The 23633-nt window shown below is 30.0% G+C and overlaps 1 protein-coding gene across 1 annotated transcript in view; it reads right to left on the bottom strand.

Annotated features, from left to right (window-relative positions):
• LOC142318297 (uncharacterized) overlaps positions 1 to 19041 on the bottom strand; it is a 40053-nt gene extending 21012 nt beyond the window's left edge. The window contains exons 1-3 of the mRNA XM_075354868.1: positions 18933 to 19041; positions 7064 to 7151; positions 4104 to 4291 (exon numbers count right to left, since the gene is read on the bottom strand). Coding sequence (XP_075210983.1) covers positions 4104 to 4291; positions 7064 to 7151; positions 18933 to 18946 — 290 coding nt within the window. The 5' untranslated portion in view covers positions 18947 to 19041. The remainder of the gene's footprint in view (positions 1 to 4103; positions 4292 to 7063; positions 7152 to 18932) is intronic.
• Positions 19042 to 23633: the final 4592 nt, after the last annotated feature.

The following is a 23633-nucleotide window of genomic DNA, read 5'->3' on the forward strand; positions in this document are numbered from 1 at the left end:
GAAGGGGTCACCAGAAAACTAAAAAATAACATTCTACGAGTCGGAGCGTGGAATGTTAGAAGCTTAAAAAAGGTTGGTAGGCTAGAAAATTTAAAAAGGGAAATGGATAGGGTAACTGTGGATATAGTAGGAATTAGTGAGGTTCGGTGGGAAGAGGAAGGTGACTTTTGGTAAGGTGATTTTAGAGTAATTAACTCAGCTTCAAATAATGGGCAGGCAGGAGTAGGTTTCATAATGAACAAGAAGATAGGGAAGAGAGTAGAGTATTTCAAAACGCATAGCGATAGAATCATTGAAATAAGGATAAAATCAAAACCTAAACCGACAACGATTGTTAACGTCTATATGCCTACAAGCGCCCATGATGATGATGAGGTAGAGTGTGTATACGAAGAGATTGATGAAGCAATTAAACACGTAAAAGGAGATGAAAATTTAATAATAGTTGGAGATTGGAATGCAAGCATTGGAAAAGGCAAGGAAGGAAATATAGTGGGTGAATACGGGCTGGGCAAAAGGAATGAAAGAGGGGACTGACTTATAGAGTTTTGCACGAAGTATAATTTAGTAATTGCCAACACCCAATTTAAAAATCATAATAGAAGAATATACACTTGGAAAAAGCCAGGCGATACTGCAAGGTATCAGGTAGATTATATCATGGTTAAGCAAAGATTTAGAAATCAACTCGTTGACTGCAAAACTTACCCTGGAGCAGACATTGATAGCGACCATAATTTGGTGATAATGAAATGTAGATTGGGGTTTAAAAACCTGAAGAAAAGGTGAAAAGATGAATTGGTGGAAGAGGAGGTAAAGAAGATTTTTGAGGAGGACATCGCAAGAGGTCTAAGTAAAAAAGATAAGGTAGAAAATGTAGAAGAAAAATGGGAGAATGTTAAAAAGGAAATTCTTAAATCAGCAGAAGCAAACTTAGGCGGAATAAAGAGAACTGGTAGAAAACCTTGGGTTTCAGATGATATATTGCAGCTGATGGATGAACGTAGAAAATATAAGAATGCTAGTGATGAAGAAAGTAAAAGGAACTATCGGCAATTAAGAAATGCTATAAACAGGAAGTGCAAACTGGCGAAAGAAGAGTGGATTAAAGAAAAGTGTTCAGAAGTGGAAAGAGAAATGAACATTGGTAAAATAGACGGAGCATACAGGAAAGTTAAGGAAAATTTTGGGGTACATAAATTAAAATCCAATAATGTGTTAAACAAAGATGGTACACCGATATGTAATAAGAAAGGTAAAGTCGATAGATGGGTGGAATATAATGAAGAGTTATATGGAGGAAATGAATTAGAAAATGGTGTTATAGAGGAAGAAGAGGAAGTTGAGGAGGATGAAATGGGAGAAACAATACTGAGATATGAATTTAAGAGAGCATTAAAAGATTTAAATGGCAGAAAGGCTCCTGGAATAGACGGAATACCTGTAGAATTACTGCGCAGTGCAGGTGAGGAAGCGATTGATAGATTATGCAAACTGGTGTGTAATATTTATGAAAAAGGGGAATTTCCGTCAGACTTCAAAAAAAGTGTTATAGTAATGATACCAAAGAAAGCAGGGGCAGATAAATGTGAAGAATACAGAACAATTAGTTTAACTAGTCATGCATCAAAAATATTAACTAGAATTCTATACAGAAGAATCGAGAGGAGAGTGGAGGAAGTGTTAGGAGAAGACCAATTTGGTTTCAGGAAAAGTATAGGGACAAGGGAAGCAATTTTAGGCCTCAGATTAATAGTAGAAGGAAGATTAAAGAAAAACAAACCAACATACTTGGCGTTTATAGACCTAGAAAAGGCATTCGACAACGTAGACTGGAATAAAATGTTCAGCATTTAAAAAAAAATAGGGTTCAAATACAGAGATAGAAGAACAATTGCTAACATGTACAGGAACCAAACAGCAACAGTAACAATTGAAGAACATAAGAAAGAAGCCGTAATAAGAAAGGGAGTCCGACAAGGATGTTCCCTATCTCCGTTACTTTTTAATCTTTACATGGAACTAGCAGTTAATGATGTTAAAGAACAATTTAGATTCGGAGTAACAGTACAAGGTGAAAAGATAAAGATGCTACGATTTGCTGATGATATAGTAATTCTAGCCGAGAGTAAAAAGGATTTAGAAGAAATAATGAACGGCTTAGATGAAGTCCTACGCAAGAACTATCGCATGAAAATAAACAAGAACAAAACAAAAGTAATGAAATATAGTAGAAATAATAAAGATGGACCACTGAATGTGAAAATAGGAAGAGAAAAGATTATGGACGTAGAAGAATTTTGTTATTTGGGAAGTAGAATTACTAAAGATGGACGAAGCAAGAGCGATATAAAATGCCGAATAGCACAAGCTAAACGAGCCTTCACTAAGAAATATAATTTGTTTACATCAAAAATTAATTTAAATGTCAGGAAAATACTTTTGAAAGTGTATGTTTGGAGTGTCGCTTTTTATGGAAGTGAAACTTGGACTATCGGAGTATCTGAGAAGAAAAGATTAGAAGCTTTTGAAATGTGGTGCTATAGGAGAAAGTTAAAAATCAGATGGGTGGATAAAGTGAAAAATGAAGAGGTATTGCGGCAAATAGATGAAGAAAGAAGCATTTGGAAAAATATAGTTAAAAGAAGAGACAGACTTATAGGCCACATACTAAGGCATCCTGGAATAGTCGCTTTAATATTGGAAGGACAGGTAGAAGGGAAAAATTGTGTAGGCAGGCCATGTTTGGAACATGTAAAACAAATTGTTAGGGATGTAGGATGTAGAGGGTATACTGAAATGAAACGACTAGCACTAGATAGGGAATCTTGGAGAGCTGCATCAAACCAGTCAAATGACTGAAGACAAAAAAAAGAGCATTGAACAATCATGTAATTTGCAAACTGGAAATTGAATTAAGTTTTGTTAATGTGATAAATTATTAGCATTAATATTATTAATGCTAATACACATGCCTAATACACAGGCAAGTTTGTCAGTGAGCAGTATGTTAGACTATTATTTTCAATCAAAATTATTTTGAATATGAGGAAAACTGTTATCTACAGACAAAATGGTTACCCATGGGTTCACTTATATCTGCAATCATGTTTAAAATTTTCTTACAACATTTTGAAAACATCATAATTAATGATATTAAGAACATGAAAAAGCAACAAATATTATTGTGGATTAAGTATGTGGATGATATATTGATCATATACAATCCAACTACAAATGATGAACATATGACTATTTTAAATATACTTAATAATCATAATGATGTCTTAAAATCATGTTTGAAATGGAAATTAACAGGAAAATACACATTTTAGACATTGAAATTGAAATAAATGGAAACAACATTATATAAACAGCCATTTATAGGAAACCAATGACAAATCACATCACAATACATAAAGAATCTCATCATCCATGGTCACAAAAAATCTGCACATATAAAAATTTAATTTTTAGAGCATTGCAATATACAAAAAATAACCCAGATAAACTCAAAAAATAAAAAATAAATATGATAAAATAAACAGCAGTTTCCAATGGCTTTGATAATCGAATTACTGAAAGAATTTATAAAAAACAAACAACCCATCATCACATAGTTTTACACTGTTATAACAGAATAATAGTAAAGAACTCAATAGCTATTTCATATAATACACATATATGAATAAGATCACAGAAAAAATTATTAATGTTTACAATAAGGATAAGTATAAAAAACATACAAACCTAATAACCACATTTTAAAATATTTAAGAGATAACAATAATAACAATGGAGAAAATTTAAGTGGAATATATAAGATTAAATGTAATGATTGTAGTGGTATGTGCATTAGTAAAATCAAAAGATCTTTCAAAAAAAGGTTCAGAGAGCATTATAATGCATACAAGAACAAGAAACAAAGCATATCTAACGTAGCTGAACATCTGCTAAAACATAAACATATGGTGCACATAAATCATAAACCATATTAATAAATTGACATATTTGTAATTTTATTCAGCAATGTAAGAACACTTTGGAAAATGAGATTATAGCAAAAATTATGTAATAATAATTTAATGAATTTTTTATTTTACCTGTTTAAGTATGGATCTAACACATGCATCAGATGATTTCTTGTAATGGGATTTTTTAATTGACGCTCTTCCTGAAACACTACTGCATATTTAGATGCATTGTCAACAGTATTATATTGAAACTGTACATTTTGAACATAAATGACAGCCATTGGAACATCAACAGGTATTGCCCATCCGATTACAAGCTGAAACATATTTTTAATTACTGTGATTATTATTAAATAATTAACAAACCTGAAAAAGATGATAACTATCAAGATGTACCTCAATTAGAAACTGTTTCTGTTGGTCAATTGTCCCTTTGCCGCAACATCTTTTTTCCTTCTCCTTTTTTTGATAAATACTATCATAAATGTACCAGGTCTGGCTCCATCTGTTGTGATATACACCAACTGGTTGCTGTAGCAAGTATGGTAGCTAGCAGCCCAGCCACTTCTTTATTAGGGCTTGCTCTCTACAATGGTCAGTTTACCCACCAACATGGTATATGAATGCCAACTATGCCAGTTCAACTAATAACTGCTCTTAAACTCTCTTTTCACTGGATTCTTGTGGATTGCTACAAGCACTATGAAACACTGACAACTGCTTTACAAAATTTATGACCTAAAATTAATTTTTTTCTAAAACTTATTGAACTACTTTTTCTATTTGTTCCAAAATTTTTGGTTTCATGATGTGTGCTTTGTCTTTTACAATATCCCACATGTAAACGTTCACAAACATGTCATCTATTGACCTCAAAGGCATTTTAATGACAACCATATTCAGTAACTTCAGCATTTAAGGCTTGATCATTGTAATCACACGTAGTTATACAGTAGTGTAATAGGCGTAAAACCATTATCCTGGAAGAATTTTCTAGTGTTTTCAAAATTCATTGGTAGTTGTAGTACAGTGTAGGTAGACTTGCTCTTTTACGGGTTACAATAGACTCTATTAGTAATTTATGAATATGAAATAAAAAGTGGGAAAATTGAAGTTATAAAAAAATAATAATTTTTAAGCACTATTGCAGGTTTCAGATTTTAATAGGTAGCGAATTTTAGACAACTTGGGTTTGCAATATTCGTCTACTTTTCAACACTGTAATTTTCAAAAAGCAAGTCCCTTTATTCTTGTAAGGACAAACCGAATCTTTTTTAAGCCACTCTCCCATTTATTGCAGCCCACTGGGATCAAGATGAAGGTGGTAAGAAGGCTGTAAAGGAAAGTGATCGAGCTCCATTAAAATTCATTAAGACAAATTTTTTCTCTTCTGAAATTTTTAACAATTTCCAAAAGTCATTCTTCAGTTTTTGGCAGATTGTAAATCACTTAATGATCATCTAGCCATTTCATTAGTCCCCTTTTATGAACAACATAATTGGACTTCTTGTTTTTTTTTTTCTATTAAGTGATATTTGGTATTTCATCCTCTTAGTATTTTTATCCTCTGCTCTAAAAATTAATAATACATCTTTGAAGAGCCCTTTTCTTCAGTCAGGATGAGCAATGATGGTTCTATTTCCTTTCTTGATTTTTTTGTTTAGCAAACCGTCAAGTGGAAGTACTGTAACAGGACTAAACTAAAGACAACAATAACATTGATTTGATATGGATTATTTAAAAGAAATCAAGGGAATTCATAGAATTATAATCACCCAAGCCCCTTCAAAATAAAAACTAGAATCCTGTAGTAACTTATTTTGTAATAAAAATCTACTATTGTTTTGTGCAAAGCAACAGCTCATAATAAATAACATGAAAAGTATTATTCATTATGTGATAATAAACAATATTCAGTGAACTAAATAAAACAACCATAATAAATCTTTCAATTTATTATAACGTTTTTTAAAACAGATAACTATTCTTAAGAAACGTAAAAATAAATTTAAACAGTGTCAAACACACAAGGGTAGAATAATTTGTAATCAAAATATATGATTTGAATAAAAGTAATGTAAAAGCATATAAACAAGAATTGGTAAATAAAACACACCAAAAGAGAAAATTTATAATGATTAACGATAAACAGTATATTACAAAATACAATCTTTATTTAATTACACAAAGGTTTTTAAGGTCATTCACATTGGTTTTTATTTCATATGCTGATTATTAATGGCAAACGTTAATTTACAAAATAATTTCTGGACTCTGCAAAGTAGTTTACTTTAAGAATACAGCACAAGGACTTTTATCATCTCATGTTCAAGAAGAGTAAGTACTACTTCGGCTGTTAGAGTGAATAAAAGTCAACAAATATACATCTGCTAATAGCTGAGCTGGAAGAAGAACCTATTCCCAGCCACAGTCTAAACCATGCACAATAGAAGGTATTTTCTATATGTTACACATTAATAAAAATAGTAATGTTAATTTTTTTTCTACAGTATTATAGAATATAATAAAGCTTATTTGAACTTAGTCTCTGCAATACTATACTACATATAATTTATTTATTATTGATAATATTCCCTATCCATATTATTTAAAAGATAATTTTAATAGTGAATTCTTGCAGCCACGTAAATGCATTTAACTTTTCAAAGATCTCAAATGAGAAAATTATATTAAAATTTGTATTTTGGTACATTTCTTAAATTTTGAAGTTAAACATTATATGGAACGATGGCTAAACATTTTTTTACACTAGTGCCAAATTATGTGATTAATAATCATGTAATTTATTAAGATAAATGCACAGCAACTATCTTCTAACAGATAACTGTCAATCCTGACAGGAAAGTGAAAAAAAAGAAAAAAAATATTTCTTCCATTTGTAATGTACCTTAAGTTCAAAAAGAAATGGAAATCTTACCTCCAAATTTTTTTCATTTTCTAAAACTGGTTTTTCCATCTCTAAAAATCTGTTAGTTCTATCTTAATAAATGAAATAATTAATCAAACATATATTTTAACTTTAAATATAGTCTTTGGTATGTTAATCTTTGTTATGCATAAGAAACTACCTTGAACAATCCTCCATTACTAAATGCCAAGAAAGATTCTACTATATCTGATGAAATGTACAGAATGCATATGAATGCAAAGGTTCTCCTGGAATAAAAAGAAAATCAGAATATACAACAATAATAATAGTAATAATTAAAATTTAATTATTTATTGATTATACAGAAACAAGTAGAACAGATGAATGCATTGATATAACTGCAATAAATAATATTGTAATAATAAAAAAAATTACAGAATTTTAAAATTACAAATATACCCTATACATAAAATTCAGAGTAATAATAAAAGAAAACAAACAAATTTTATCAAATTATGTAAATATCTCAGGTCATAAATAATGAAGACCTATGTCAAAAATACAAAAAATTACTTAATTATAGCAATTTTGATAATTTAATTGTTTATTAGAATATCCATAATTCATCATCACAACTTGTTTAACAGTAAGGCAAAAAACTGATGATTAAAAAAATTGATATCTTTTCATTATTTAACAGCAGTAGTAATAAATTTATTAACAAGGCGAAATGCAGAGCAACACAGTCAAACCCTACTAGCCCCCATCCTAGGTACCCGCAAGGTAGCAGGTTCAAATGATTGAACGAATCCATGAAGATATTTATAGAAGAATAATATATCAAAGGAATCTCTTCTTGCTGCCAAGGTGGGTAGGTGAAAAAATTGCCGAAGGTTGTTATTAATAATAATAATAATATATTTTCAAGAAAGCCATCCACAGCCTACCTGAAATAGAATTCTGAGAACCTAGAATGACCTAGAGATGAAGAAAGTGCAACAGAATAGTTTAAAACCACAACATGTTGAATAAAAAATAATAAACAATTGTATAAAACACAGAATTAATAACATTAATGCAATAGAGAATATAAAATCCATATATTATAATAATTTATTTATTTACCTAGTTACAACAGCCTTAATAATAATAATTCCGATCTCCATGGTAGAGCAGTAGCATCTCAGCCTTTCATCCAACAGGTCCTGGGTTTGAATCCTGCTCAAGAATGGTATTTTTCATACTCTATAAAATTACATTCTCATAGGGCCAGAAGTGACAAAAGCAGTCGATGCCTGACATCACAGCCAAAAACAATTACACCAATAATAGAGATAAAGGTCCAGAACTAAGACCTTGGTAAAATTATCAAAACAAGCCATTATAATTATCAAAAAATTATACTGAGTTACCCAATCACTTATAACAGATGGCTTCTTTTTTTTAATGAAATACCATCAGCAACAACATTGAATTATATACATAATAGTTAAAATTAGGAAGACAAACACCAATTTTTTCGAAGCACTCTGCCAAAGGAACCATGAAGCTGGCTGTTGCAACCAAAGAAAAGATGTTTCTTTCTGGTTATAACAAGGTACTTATGTAAACAAATATTGGTTATATCATTAAGAAAGAATACTTCCTTTAAGTATTATAGTAGTAAATTTAATATCCTGAAACAACCTCTGAATACTCAAGAAACTAAGATCCCAGAAACTACAAAGGGCAATATACATACGAAAGAAAACATAAGCTAAGAATAATAAGGTAAAAAAATAATAATCTTATACATTGCTTTATCATTGGCTTGACAACTTTATATAAAGAATAAATAATTATCACTCATACGAACACAAGTAATAAAAGAACTATTCTCGATTTTACTGTGAACTGAATATTTTATAATAAACTCTGGAAAAAAAAAAATTGAAAAAACTATCTACTCTCTTATTACTATATACTCTTTTTACTACTCTCATTACTATATACTGTTATATTACATGCAATAATGTTACACGTTACATATTATATATATATATGTTTAATATATATATATATATATGTACAGTACATGTACATACCTTAAATACACTTAGGTAACTACGCACATGCTACATATTATTTTTGTATATACAATATATCTTAATACCTTAAATACACTTAGATAAAAACACACAGGGTACGCTTTCTTTACAAAAAAATTAGTGTAATAATTCTTGAAAAATAATAAACATTTAAATTACACATAAAAAAATAAAAATAGAAGTGAATTTTTAAGAACTAAGTACCCATTTTAAGTCAGAAATCACAATCGAATAAAAACCAAACCGACCCGTATTAAAAAATTTCTTAATTTTTTATTTAAATGTTAATACGAGTTAGAGCGTTTTTATATTACAACTAGCATCCCCGTTGTGGCTTCGCCCGCTCTATATGGTTACTTGCGTTTCCCGTCGCGGTTAATTTTTTTTAATTATACATTTTTTAGTCAATTAACCGGAGGCACATGCAGCCAGTCGCGTCGCACGTACAGTAACAGTGACAGTGGCTTGACCCGCCGCGCTCTACACCGTTGCACCCCTTAAAAAAATTGAAATTCAAAAAAAGCTGAAAACGGTATTTAGATACTTATCTGAAGAGCATTTACAAACTCAAATGTACTGAATACCCCATTTAGTACAGTCGGTAAGGTGGAAAATTTTCAATAATTGTTCGGAGCATTTTTACCTTTCTTCACTCCTTTCAAGATCGAATTTCGGAAAATCTAGAAATTGGTTTTTAGATATTCACATGAAGATTACACACACGAAAGATCAAGTTGATATCTACATCTGTTACTGAGCAATTAAAAATTAGTAAATTTCATTGTTACTCTATTTTAACTTTTTAAACTCGGAATTTCAAAAAATCCTTTCTAGTGCACTTACACCGAAAGAAGAACATGCATACAAATTTTCATTAATTTATCATCATTAACTTTTGCTGGGCGTTGATTATGAGTGACTCATGACATGTTATTTTATACATACAGATTAATTATTTTTATTATGTCAATAAGGAAATAAAAAAGAGCAACAAAAAACAAATCTTATCTTTTTTAATAAAAATAACGTTTCAAACAAATTCATTCTACCCAATAAATAAAATAATATTTTGAATTATAATACACATCTATTTTACCAACATGAATCGGAGCACTATAATTTTTAGAACAAGTTCTAAAAATTATAAACAATACCAGAGCCTGGAATAGTAATTTTAATTATATCTCTTTCGTAAATTTTTAATAAGAACTATTGGTTAACTTTAACAAGGATTGTTTTATTAACACTTATTAATAATACTTAGTAAAGCAAGTTAAAATACAGGAAGTATGTACCTCCCAGTAGTTACAAGTCTTTCTTTGGGTAAAATTGTTTGTTTATGTAAGGTGCACCACTGTTTTTATAGATGACGTCTACTTTGAATTTAATGTAATTAAGCATTTCCTCACATTCGCATATTGTTAAAAAAATTCTCTGTCCTTTTAGATTTTGTAAAAAGATGATAAGAGTCGCTGTACGTTTCTCTACATTTATTGATCTCATTAACAGTATGTTCTATAAAAAATGCAACTTAAGTAAAAGCACTCATAGGAAATACATCTTCATCGCTGATGCTGCAGTTCTTCTGTTTGAATAAAATCCAAAACTAACCGGTAACACTGACGCATCCAGATTTTAATTACTGTAAGCACTCACCGGCGTGAATCAGGAATCTGTGACCAGCGTTTTTTACGCAAGCAATCAAAAACCAGATAATCGGTGTTCACTGTTCGCTTAGCCTAATATAGCAAAATAAGTATCAGTTTGACCTATTACAGCTAAACCATAAACATTACCTACCGTAAGATAAGAAAGTACGGCGTACGTAAAAAATATATTAGGATGACTAAAATGTTAATCCATATATTACAAACAAAATTAATTTTGACTGTAAGTTTTGTACGTTTTAATCTTATGATAAATTGAAAGTGATGTATAGAACATTAACTGGTGCTGAAGTACTATACTTTCTTTTTTGTTTAATAAAAGTAGAGTGAATAGTTTCAAATAACAGGTGCAATTCAGAAAGGTTTTGTGAACGTATAATTTAGTCTAAGTTAATCAACGTTTATGATTTTAACTAAAATAATACTTAATAATATTAAAGGGTACAGGGGAAAAATGTTCTAGTAACATTTTAATAATTTTACACTGCATCAATTTTAATTGCATTGTTAAAGATGTATAAACTGTTATACCAAATAAATGATATCAAATTCTGCTATATTTTTGTTGTTGAACTATATATCAATTCTATTTTAGCTTATTAAAAATACATTATTAAATTATTGTATAAAATGAAGGACAGATGCAAGATATTCAGGGGAAAACATGTCTAGTCCTGAATTTAACATGTTTCTCCCTAAATTTTTTAAGTAAATAAAAGTGTAATAACTACAACTTATTCTATATGAAAAAAAATAATACAATACACACAATGTCATTGAAAAATACAAAACAGTACAGCATATTGAAAAATTTATAAAAGAAATTGTATGGACTAATTATCATATCAATTAGTTTTACATAGAGCAATTAATTTTTAGAGAAATACTAATTTTGTAAACTTTTCAAAAAGAAAAAATGAAATTTAAATATTATAAAATTTCTAAGACAGAAAGCAACAAAAATGAAAAATATGAAATTCCAGGAATTAAAATTTATTATAAATGAGGCAGACTTCTATAATAACTTTTAGCAGCTGGATTGGTGCAGAGATTTTTTAAAATCTGAAGATCATCATATTTAGTCTGCTTTATTGGCAAAACACCTGCAAAGAAAACAGACAAAATACGAAGATAAACTTATGCGCAATTACATTAAAAAAAGAGTCAACAACTGAGGTTAGGTTTTATCACACAGGCAGCATAATTAGTTAGGTTAATTATTATGGAGTTTGTAATTATATTAATAACACTTACCAACAAAAGATTGAGCAGGAACATTTCTTTCCCTTGTGTTACTATGGAGCCCCTTCTTTTCCTTTTATAATAATGAATGGTGATGCAATCCATGGTCCGCTGAAGGCAAGCTTGTAGTCCAACAATGCTGAATGATTTTCTGTAACTTGAACAGCTCTTACTTTCCTGGCAGGAAATGAAACTTCTTCCTGTATGATCCATCTAAAAAGTTTGTCCAGTTTTTTATCATAGGTTGTTCAACCAAAATAACATTATTGATGAAGATTTAACTCTGCAAGAAGAAACATAGTCTACTCAGTCATCAGGTGTCTGTGCTTCATGATGCTACACACTATGAATGAGTATTCTGCACTATTGTCCATAGTTTTTGTCACACTTGTTGTTGAATGTCCCCTTACAGGGAACCAGCAGTTCACTTTTTCAATTTGTGTTCATTTAAAGAATGTGACGAAATAATCTCATTACTGTTGTGTTTTTTTTTGCCCACCATAGGAATCACAAAAACCTTTAATTCAGTAATATTTTCACGTAAAAATGATGAACAAAAGAGGCAATCTCATCTGAACCTTTCTTCCCAACTGTCTCTGGATAGAAGTTGAAGTAACAGTTTGATGATGAAAACACACGTATGTGAAACATAAACACAGACAACTGGTGTTTATAGTAAACATCATTGGTTATGTTGGGTAGATAACAGTTTCTTATGTAGCTCAACACTATGCAATCAGTAGTAGAGTTTTCTCTACAGCTTTTCTTCTTGGCGGATTTTTTTTATTTTATACCACATGTTAGCATTTAAAAGATGAAGTTTCTTATTTTGATAGAGTTTGTTTATATCTCCATGCAGCTCTTCCTTCTTTTCCAGATTTTTCCTTAGAAATCATATCTTCATTTGTTTCAATGTCTGCTGAGATGGTATCACATGTAGAATAGGTATTAGACCTTGGTTACCTGAAAGATATATTAAAATCGGAATTAGAAATCAAACTATAAGTTTCATAACGTGAATTCAGAATATTTTTCTTGAAAAATTTTGAAAACCTTGTAAATACCTAATTCTGCAGGTAGATAATTTAGAATCTTTTATACTGTAGTGATTCTCCCTGCCTTTAAGTGAAGTTATATGTTCATGAATATTCTCCTTTACATCATCAGATATCCTGTTTTCTGTTCTCATGTTTAACTCTGATCTCGAGCTGTCTGATGTGTTATCTTATGAGATTTTACAAGAAATTCAGCTTATCTCTTTCAATGCCATGAAATGACAGAATTGCATTCCTGCACACAGCGGGTTATTCCACTTTATTGTCTTGGTACATGATATGAGAATGATGCATCCCTGAGATTGGCCTCTTCTGCATCCAGCTTGGGTCTGTGATGCTGGACAGGTGTTATAGTTATGAGTCCACATAAATAAATATTAATCTCATCCTTTGTATAGACCTTGTTCATTCGACTAATTATTGGTGCTTTTCTGTTTGCATTAATTAAATGACAGCATTTGGACTTACAGGTACAAGGATTACCAATTTCATGAAATTGTAAGTTTTTATATACATCTCTTATTCTAACAAATGACTTTCGTTTTTTTGTATTTACAAAGGTTAGTCTCTGCTCTTCTGAACTACTGTCTGAATCACCTTCCATTTTTGACAAAAACTTAAAAAAAACTTTTTTACAATAACCCATCACACAGACACATTTCTAAACAAACATTAGAGCAAACCTCAGTAATAGCTGATTTATAGTTTTATTATAACAGCTGCTTTGCTGTAAATACTGGTTAGCTAAACAAAGTGTTACTGAAGGCAATCGACTTGACACATTCTTTACCTTTTTCAGATGGACTTGGCATGTTCTTCCTATGGACAAATATTTTTACATCATCAGTACTTTTTGATATAACAAGTTTTTCCCCTGCTTAAAATACTGGTAGGAAGAACAAAGGTAAAGCCACCAGATGGCAGTAACAACAGAAAATCGGAATTTTTGAACTTGACATGTTTTTCCCCTGGATCCTTCAATTTATAAATACATATCCATGTAAGGAAAAAATCTTGATTGCTGTTGTAAATTATTTGCAGCACGAAACGGACTTGATCACCACGCACACCGTCTATAACTTCTGTAGTGATATTCTGATCAGATAAGCGAGTTCACCTTTTCATTCATCTTTTTATTTGCTTTATTTTAACTCACAATGTTTTTTTCAATTTTCATTTGTTTTTTCATGTTTGTCCTCAAATCTTGCATACTTAATTTAACATACTTACTGACATTGCCCATGGATGAAATTTTGCACAGTTACTAAGGTCGAGTGAAAATACAATATTCTACCATTACTTTTGTAAATATCCCCTCCCCCGTACATGAGTAAATTAAGCGGGAAAATTAAGGTTGCGGGTGTAAAAAATTTCAAAATCTGCAAAACAGCTATACGGGCTTTTTGGGGTCGCAGACGACAAATCCGATATCGACAAAAAATGTTTTGTTAATTTACAATTGTATTTAAATAATCAAAAATTTCTCTGCTTTGTTACTTTGTATAATAATTGTTTGATTGAAAATTTGTTTGATATTTTATAAATATATTAGAAACTTCAATATACGATGTTATCTTTTGAAATCCAAATTAACCTACTAACTAAACTCTTGCAGTGTATGATAATAATTTGATTAAAGTATGACTATCTAGTATAAAGCAAGTTTTTAAAAATTTTGTAATATTATTTAACATCCTTCTATAGAGTTTAAAATTTTTACGCCATTCGGCACACAATGGTTTCTGTAATAATTTCATAAAGAGATATAATTAAAAAAAACCCTGTCGAAGATGATGATGAAGAAAATAAAGGAATTTCTATAGCTGAGGAAGCTCTTAAAGATTTGGAAGTGAAAATGTTTTGGCATTTTCAAAATAATAATAATTATTCTAAATTTTAATAATTGATCAAAACAATATACAGCACGTCAAACGTTTGCAATTAGCTTCAATTAAACGTTTGATTTTGGAAAAACATCGCAAGAATCTCAAACAGAAAAACATAAAGGATATTTGAAAAACTAAAAGCAGAATTTTAAATCTTAATCATTATTGTTTTATTGTTTATATAATGTATAATCTTTTGAGTCTGATGAATAAAGAGTAGTCGCTTTAAAGTGTTGACTTCGTTTAAAAATATTGCCTTAATTGTAATGTCTTTTTAAGTATTTGCTCGATTTGGAGTAAATATTTAAAAGGCAACTCTTTACTTTTAAATTAAGTCTTTATTTTTAAGTTAAGTGTTGTGTTGGGAAAGGACGAGCAACGTTTGAATATTGCCTGATGAGTATTCATTAATTATTGTGTGTTGACTTAAAACGTTGGTAATATTTCGATGGTTCATCAAACATCTTACAACGAAGAAAAGCAATGAATCATATATGAATTGGTTGAGTAGCGGAAATTTGCATGCACTCTTCTCTCGTCTATAATGTAAAGAACATGACTGACGATAATGTGAATTAGCCATCGAATGTATACTATTATCTATTACATTACCATTGTATACTATTTTCAGAAGTACTATTTTCTGTGGTATTCAGTATATTTTGAACGGACCCGATATATTTTTATAAAGCAAGTTACTCAGTCGGTGAAAATGGGAAACTCGGGAACCGGAGGACTCAAGTCATCCTCCCTACCGTAACTGAGGTCGTGATAAAAATTATTAATACGTACTAGAAGTAAAAAATGTTTCGCAAGAAATTTAATTTTATAATTCCGAAGAATAAAAAAATTGTAGCCGGGTGGAAAATCATCAAACAATAAAAAAAAAATCCCTTATATAATAAATGGAAATATTAAACACGAAACATCTTAAAAACACTAAACGATCATCGCGTTCTGTTTGAAATCATCTCCAGCTTGTCTCCTCGAGTAAGTACACCTCCTCTAGTTTCAGGTTAAAAACTATTACACAAAAGAAAAAAAAACAAAAATAAAACATTATTTTCAGATTCGAACCGTAACAATTGTTTCACAGCCAGAGAAACTTAGCGTATACTTCGTACTTTACGTTTTACCACTCCGATGTGGATGAAAGTAGTCATAGTCTTGAATTAATGCAGGAAGAAGTACGAGTATAAGTAAACAGATTGAGGGAAGGGATATATACATATTAAATTTTGAAGAATTTATTCATAGCTGGAAGGATTGCCTTAACTTTATTCACGCCGATAGGAGTGAACATTGGAAAAATTTTTATGTTCAGAAGTAATCACTGACAAAAAGTGAATTCTCAAAACTGAAAATTGCCTAATTACTTTAATGCTCTCCGATTGAAATTTTATCACTTTAAATTTAAAAATATCGAGATATAAGTATTTACTTTTTATTTATCAGGTCCTTTGTGTATTATTTCCTAACTTCTTTGCAATTTATCTCGTTTCCATGAGTGCGTTTAAAATAAAGTCCTTATTTTCGTATCCTAAGAATGTTTATTTATTCTTTATAAAATAATATGTTACACTTAAATTTTTAAGTTTTAAATTTAAAATTATGTTAATTATTAAGTAAAAAGGTAATTAGGTATGTATTCAATTTCATTTACAAACAATGAAAAAATATTGTGAAAACACGAAAGGAAATAACATATTTGAAAAAAATAGTCATTCTTCGTATCTTACAGTGTATTTTTATAATGTTCAGTGAGTAGTGATTTCTGTATTAAAGATTTACGTATGAGGAAAATTGTCGGGTGAAAAGCAACAATTTTCAACCTCAATGCGGTAAGTTTTTCAGTTTTTCAAGATGTATTAAAAATAATTAACTTATACAACAGTAATATGATAATTAATGAAAAAAATACTGCAATAGATTAGGCTTTTGTCAAATGCCTTTAAGGTTTCGTAAGTTGTAAATTAATCTATTATGTATAATCTAGATTTATATATTAAATAATAAACGTTTAATTATCGAAATAAAAATACCATTGCAAAAATTACTTTTCACTGCAAAATCAACAATCCCAATAACTTATTAATAATTATTAAGAAAGTGAATATTCACCTGACCAGTAAATTAAATGTGATTCTCTAAATCTTTCAGTCATTAGACCATCGTCAAGAGAATAAAATAATATAATAAAATAAAAGGTAAAAAAATTAAAATGATTAAGCAGTCATGACTGTTTGCCAGTTATCAGTATACAGAATCGAAATGTACAGTGTTATCTAATGGAATAAAATGAAATTAACGGGAACCATGTTGTAAGAATATTTTATTTATTTAAATTATTATCTCTTTATATCTATATTCAGGGCGCGTTTAAACAATTTATCTTCTTTAAAAACGTTTTGTTCATTAATTAGATTTTTATGATTACAGTAAATGCGACATTTTTCTAAATTAGATATATTATAATAATTATAAGAAAAATCTAAAATTTTCATAAAAGTAATTGGATTGCATGTATGTCGGTTGGTCATTGATCTTTAAGGTAATTTATGGCTCTATTTAAAAATGCATTAAAACAGCCATCTTCTGGGACCATGACTGAAATAAATTGTAGTTGATTATTGCTATAAAATAACATTGATATTATAATATATAATGATATGATATACATCGATGTGACCAATCGTAAATTCTCTATACGTGCAAAAGAACACATGGATAATATTGAAAGCAATAAACCAGAAAATTCGAACTTTGCTAAACATATATTAGATAATCGATATTTTCAATGAAAATAATTTGTACTGAGAAAGTTCTTTTTGTCGGCTTCGAAAGCCCGAAATTTTTGTATTTTTTTGAACTAAATTCCAATCCTGCAGTCTTGACATAACAGTTCAGCTTGATTTTTTGATAAATTTAAATCCCTAATCAAGCCATTTAATTCACCTTGTGATATAAGATTTGTCTTATTGGAAGATAATTCAAAATCAAAATCATTATCATTGTTGTCTACTTCAGTACTGCCTGATTCTTCATCACTGCTTTTGAAACATACATTCACAGGTAGCTCAGGAACTGGAATAATTTCACTGTGAGGTTGCAAATTGGATGAAGGATATTTTACAGTATGATTAGATTTTTTAGAAATTCCAGACACACTTGTTAAACAAATGTAACAATGGGTTAAATAATCCTTTGGTTCACGCTAAACCATAGCTACAACAAAGCCTTCCGTGTACCTTTCAACCATCCTCTTAAATACACAGAACAATTAGTGCATACAAAATGAGGAGCCCACGTCTTATCCTGATCACTAATTTTATAATGAAAGTAAAATGATATGCTTTTTTAATTAAACGTGAAATTTTTTTTTCTATTTGATTTTATGTTAAACTCACCACATACATAACAAAAGACATCCACATCAATTACATGATTTCGAGTCGTTATGACACTGCACTGTTAACAAACCTAAGACAGTAAAAGACTGAGCAAAATTAATTCATTCTTAAATCCAGTGCTTAATACAAAAAAACAGCTGTGTTTTCAGCTGCAGTTTTTCACCCGCACAGACACGATTAATGTTGTCCATGAAGGCTCACTCTTCAGTATTAGATATGATGTCATAATATGTGACTATGATTTGATTTAATTCTTTGTCTAGTATTGTTTATTTATACCTTACAGATTATGTGAACAAAGTTAAACAATAAAAAATGAGCTAAAATTTAAAAAAAAATCCTTTAATTAAAATTAATTTTTTTTCAAAAGTGGTGGGTGATAGAAAGATTCTGAGTTCATATTCCGTTTTCAGCATCAAAAACAGATTAAAATCTCGTATCACATATTAGGAAACAAAAATTATATTTATCAGTGTTATCAATTTATCAAGAACCCCTGGAACTTATATTTTACCTAAAGATAACTGCCGCAAAAATTATCCGTTTTCAATGAATATAGAGGTTAATGGGTTGAACCCTTATTTATATATGTTTTATTTTAATTTATAATTAGTATTTTACAATTAGGTTATTTTCTTTCCTGTTTAAAAAATTTCAATCTCAAATTTTATTACAAATGGTTACTATTTTCAATTATTTTTAAATTCTTACTTGTACTTACTTTAAAATGCGCATTTTCCAAAAGGTTAAGTCTTGGTTACCTTTACAAAATAGTGTTTGAAAAGAAATTATGACCGAACGGCTATTACTATTACTGATATTATAAAAACATTTTAACAATTCTTCATGTTGTTTGTACTAAATAAGTGTTAAACGAGACTGTCATGTTTATAATATATTCTTACAATTATCGCTTCATTTAGTGTACAAATCTTAATTAGCAACAATTTTTTGTTTCTCCAAAGAAAGCAGTTATGATCTCAGTATTCTAATTTTTAAGAAGTACGTAATTCTGTAGAGCATAAATTTTAAATATAAGTGCAGAATTAACCCAAAAAAAATAATTCACTCTGCTTCAATTCTGTGTAAACTAGAAAAGAACCTATAGGATTTCGAGTAACTTAAATTTTTTATTTAAAAAACTCTCTTATAAGTTACAAAAGATAATTATTCTCAAGTTATTTGTCGAAGTGTAATTTTTTTATCCGCTAATCTATAATCTCTTTGATAAGTACATTATATTAACGATATTTAAAAAAAGAAGGGGAATAGATTATATTCAATTTATATTTTAATAAACTACTGACCCTGAAAGGGCTTTAAGAAATTTAAAGCTTTTATAAAACATCTATTATTTCCCTCTTGCTACCTGACATAATCTCCATTTTTTCGGCCCTCCATAATAGTTATATTTATTTTACCGTTATCAGAAACTAGATTAAACGATTTTTTTGTGTGCTCTTACATTATTTATACAGCGTGTTTTATCCGACAGCTTGTTACTGCATTTTTGTTATGTTCTTAACTTTAAAGTTGATAAATTCAGAATACCGTAATAACGGAAGGTTAGTAAATGTACAGACCATATAAGAGTATATTCGAAACAGTATTAACTAAAGGAGACTATTATGTATTAAAATGTAAAAAATAGATTATTTTTCCACATTTATTATATAAAGATTTTTTTTCAATAAGACGTGATACGAGTACATTTTCAGAAATTATATTTTAAGTAAATTGTACATTAATGTCAGGTGATAACAGACGGCTCCAGTCAATCATTATGCTGGTGGTCGAAAAAAATTTAACAAAAACAATTGAATTCATTTTATTGTTTTCCTGTATTAAAAAAACGACATATTTTTTATTACAAGCACGGAATTTATTTTATCGGAATTAGTTATATAAAGAAATAAATGAAAAGGAATAATCAGCCTGTAAAAAAGGATAATATATATAATACAACTTCCAGTTACAGAACAAAAGATGAGTAAGACATTCTTTTTTCACAATCCCACACTAAAAAAACGTTGTTAATTACCATAAAAGAAAAGAATTTACATTATTATACTTTAGGATAAAATAATATATACAAATACTCTTCATTGTTAACATGTAATATATCAATATAAGCTGTTTTTAAGGTAAATAAATGCTTTTTCTGAGTCGCACATTAAACTAAATGAAAAGAAACTGATTCGCATAAGAAACTAGTAAGGACTAATTTTCTACAGTCGCTTAATTACTTAACATAAAACAATAACATATTTTTGAAATATTATTAATTTATTCAAGCATGCGATAAAAACGGTATTACATTCTAAACCTTATGCAAGAGTAGCGCAGGGTGTTATCGCTTGCCTTCCCATGCGGGAAATGAGCTCAAAGCCCAACCTGATTTAGTATCAGGTTGAGCCGATACTAGATAAATAGTTAGCTAGGCTGATAGTATAGTCAAATTTTAACGCTAACAACTCCTCGTCGATACCATCTACCGGCCTCCACTCGTTAAATGAGTTCAAATTAATAACGCATTCTGACTTGGCGATCTGGAGATATAACTACCTGAAAATATATACTTTACACGAACAAGAGACACAGCTAACTACGGTAATTCTAAGGCGGAAGCTGAGTTAGCAAAAGCAGTATTAGGTATGAGAAGTATTTCAGATTATTTTACAAATAAGTCAGTCGATCAAACAAATTTTTAAAAAATTTCACTAAAAGCAAGTAAAAATTGCACTTTAATCGGCTAATGAAAGAAGGTGCAAGAATTTGAATCATATAACGTTAAAAAACATAGTACCAAATTAAAGCCTATTATGTATAACATATTTTTCATTAGGAACTTGTTCAAAATCAAGAAACGTGTCATTTACATTTGCAGAAAACCGTGGGAAGTCACGAATTTTTTTTTCTTTTGGTAAATGGATTTTTCTCTTTTGGTACAATGGGTAAGCGATTTTTCCATATCTTTAATATTTTTTTCAGGGAAACATTTTATAAGTTAAATATAAATTTTACGTACGGAAAACATTTTAACTTAGCCCAGTATTTTTCTTTGTTTAATTTCTAAATTAAATGGCATTCTAAATTTAATACATTTTTTCTGTTATCAAAGTTCTGGACAAATCTTCTTTGTCCAGTTTTTGTGGAATAATAACAAAAAAGATAAAATAATAGCAAAATGCTTTATTTTACCTATTATTTTATTTTTAATTATAAAAATCAGTTAGAATACAAAATTACAAAATTAATTAGAATTATAAAATCAATAAGTATAAAATTACAAATTTTAAAAAACCCCGACTTTTCAAAAAATGAAGTAAAAAATGTAAAAACAATAATAAAATTAAAAATGTTAAAATTTTATGAAATCTATGGCTCAAAATCTTTGAGGGAATATGACAGATAGTTCTGTAAAAGAACCAAGTCGATAGCTGCAATAGGTACCGAGAAAATCGCGAACATACACTGCACAGGTGAAACACAACCTCCCTCCTTTTTACGCTTCGCTACGATCGGGGGTTAATAAAGACAAAGAAAAAACATAAAAACAAATGGAAGTATTACATAAATTTTAAAATATGAATAACTTTTTTAAAATAATATATTGATTAGACCCGTAAGTTACTACAGGCTTTATTAGCACTCTGTATTGCGTGTTAAAAACTTTGACCTGAACAGTTTAAGGTTAGCAAAATACCTTTATTTCCAGCTTCAATTCGGCTTTCTATTTCAACCTATAATGTATTCTCGTTATTCAAGTTAGTTCCTAAATATTTAAACTCCTTTACTGCTTCAAGTGTCACATCGCCAAATTATATTTCTCGAACTACTTATCTACCTTCCTTCTGTTGCCATTGTAAAGTATTTTGTCTTTTCCATATTAATTTCCAGACCCATTCTTACCCTCATCCTGCAATATCTTAAACATTTCTATTATGGTCATTTCTTAAGATGATAACCACATCATCAACATAAACACACACCTGTTTCATTTTATGGAAAATATTTCCATTCGCTTGAATTTTTAAAACCTTATCAATGGCCAGATTGAAAATTACTGCAACCAATGCATCACCCTGTCTCACTCAATTTTTCACTTCAAAAGATCTACTCACTTTATTTCCTACCTTCACACAAGCCGTGGAATTTTCCATAATCATGATAACAAGCTTTACCAATTTACTTGGTATCCTATTTTTGAGCATTAGCTCAGGCAAACATTTTCTACTGATGTTATCAAAAGAGTGCCAAAAATCAACAAATATGCAATGCAGTTCAACATTGTACTCGTAGCACCTCTCCATCAACTGTCGCATCACAAAAATAACTGAGGAGAATATCTTGTACGCAATATTTAACAGTGTTATACCTGTGTAATAATCACAATTTAATCCATCTTCTTTTTTAAAAATGGGACAAATAATACCCATTTTCCAATCACTCAGCAACTTTTCTTGTTCCCATATCCAGGTCACAAGTTCGTGTATTGACTGTCTCAGTCTCTGACCTCCGTGTTTGAAGATTTCTGCTGGAATGGAATCAACTCTGGCGCTTTATTACATTTCATTCTCACTATTGCTTCTTCACCTCCTAGATGCTAGGAGATTCTACAATGAGCTCTACCGACACTATGCTATCTATTTCATGCACCGCTTCACCTTCGTTGTTGAGCTTTTCTTCATAAAATTCAGCCCACCTTTCCAATATATCCTATCCTTCTCACCAAATACCTTTTTCCCCCCTGTTTCCCCCCCCCTCCCACGGGAATCACCGTCGGGTTAATAACTGAAGTAATCTTCAGAGGAGGATGAATGAGGATAAGAGTGTAAGTGAAGTGTTGTCTTGTACAGTCTCAGGTTGATCATTTCTGAGATGTGTGGTTAATTGAAACCCAACCACCAAAGAGCACCGGTATCCACGAACTAGTATTCAAATCTGTATAAAAGCAACTCTCTTTACTAGGACTTGAATGTTGGAACTCTTGACTTCGAAATCAGCTGATTTGCGAAGACGTGTTCACCACTAGACCAATATGGTGGGTCCTCACCAAACACCTGTCCATTCTTATCTTCACACAGATTAAATCTAGCTTGGTAACCCCGCTGCAATACTTTAATCCTCCTGTCCATCTCTCCACTGTTGTTTCGCATAGCCATCTCCTCTATGCCTTTGACGTACTATTGCTACCATTCTCTTTTTCTCTTTCTGCAGGTGTTACAAGCAACTCTTAAATCTTTATAGATATCTCTCCTTTGCTGTGTATCCCTGCACAACATACCTGCTCTTGCTTTCGTTTTTTTTCTGTTTATTGCCTCTCTGCATTCTTCATCAAACATTTGTTATTTCTCTCTTCCTTTCTTTCTCCCAATTCATCCTATACCACCTGCATCATGCAATTCTTCATCTTGTCCCA

Source organism: Lycorma delicatula, chromosome 1, assembly GCF_047948215.1.
Source record: "Lycorma delicatula isolate Av1 chromosome 1, ASM4794821v1, whole genome shotgun sequence".
In the NCBI taxonomy this organism is placed as follows: Eukaryota; Metazoa; Arthropoda; class Insecta; order Hemiptera; family Fulgoridae; genus Lycorma; species Lycorma delicatula.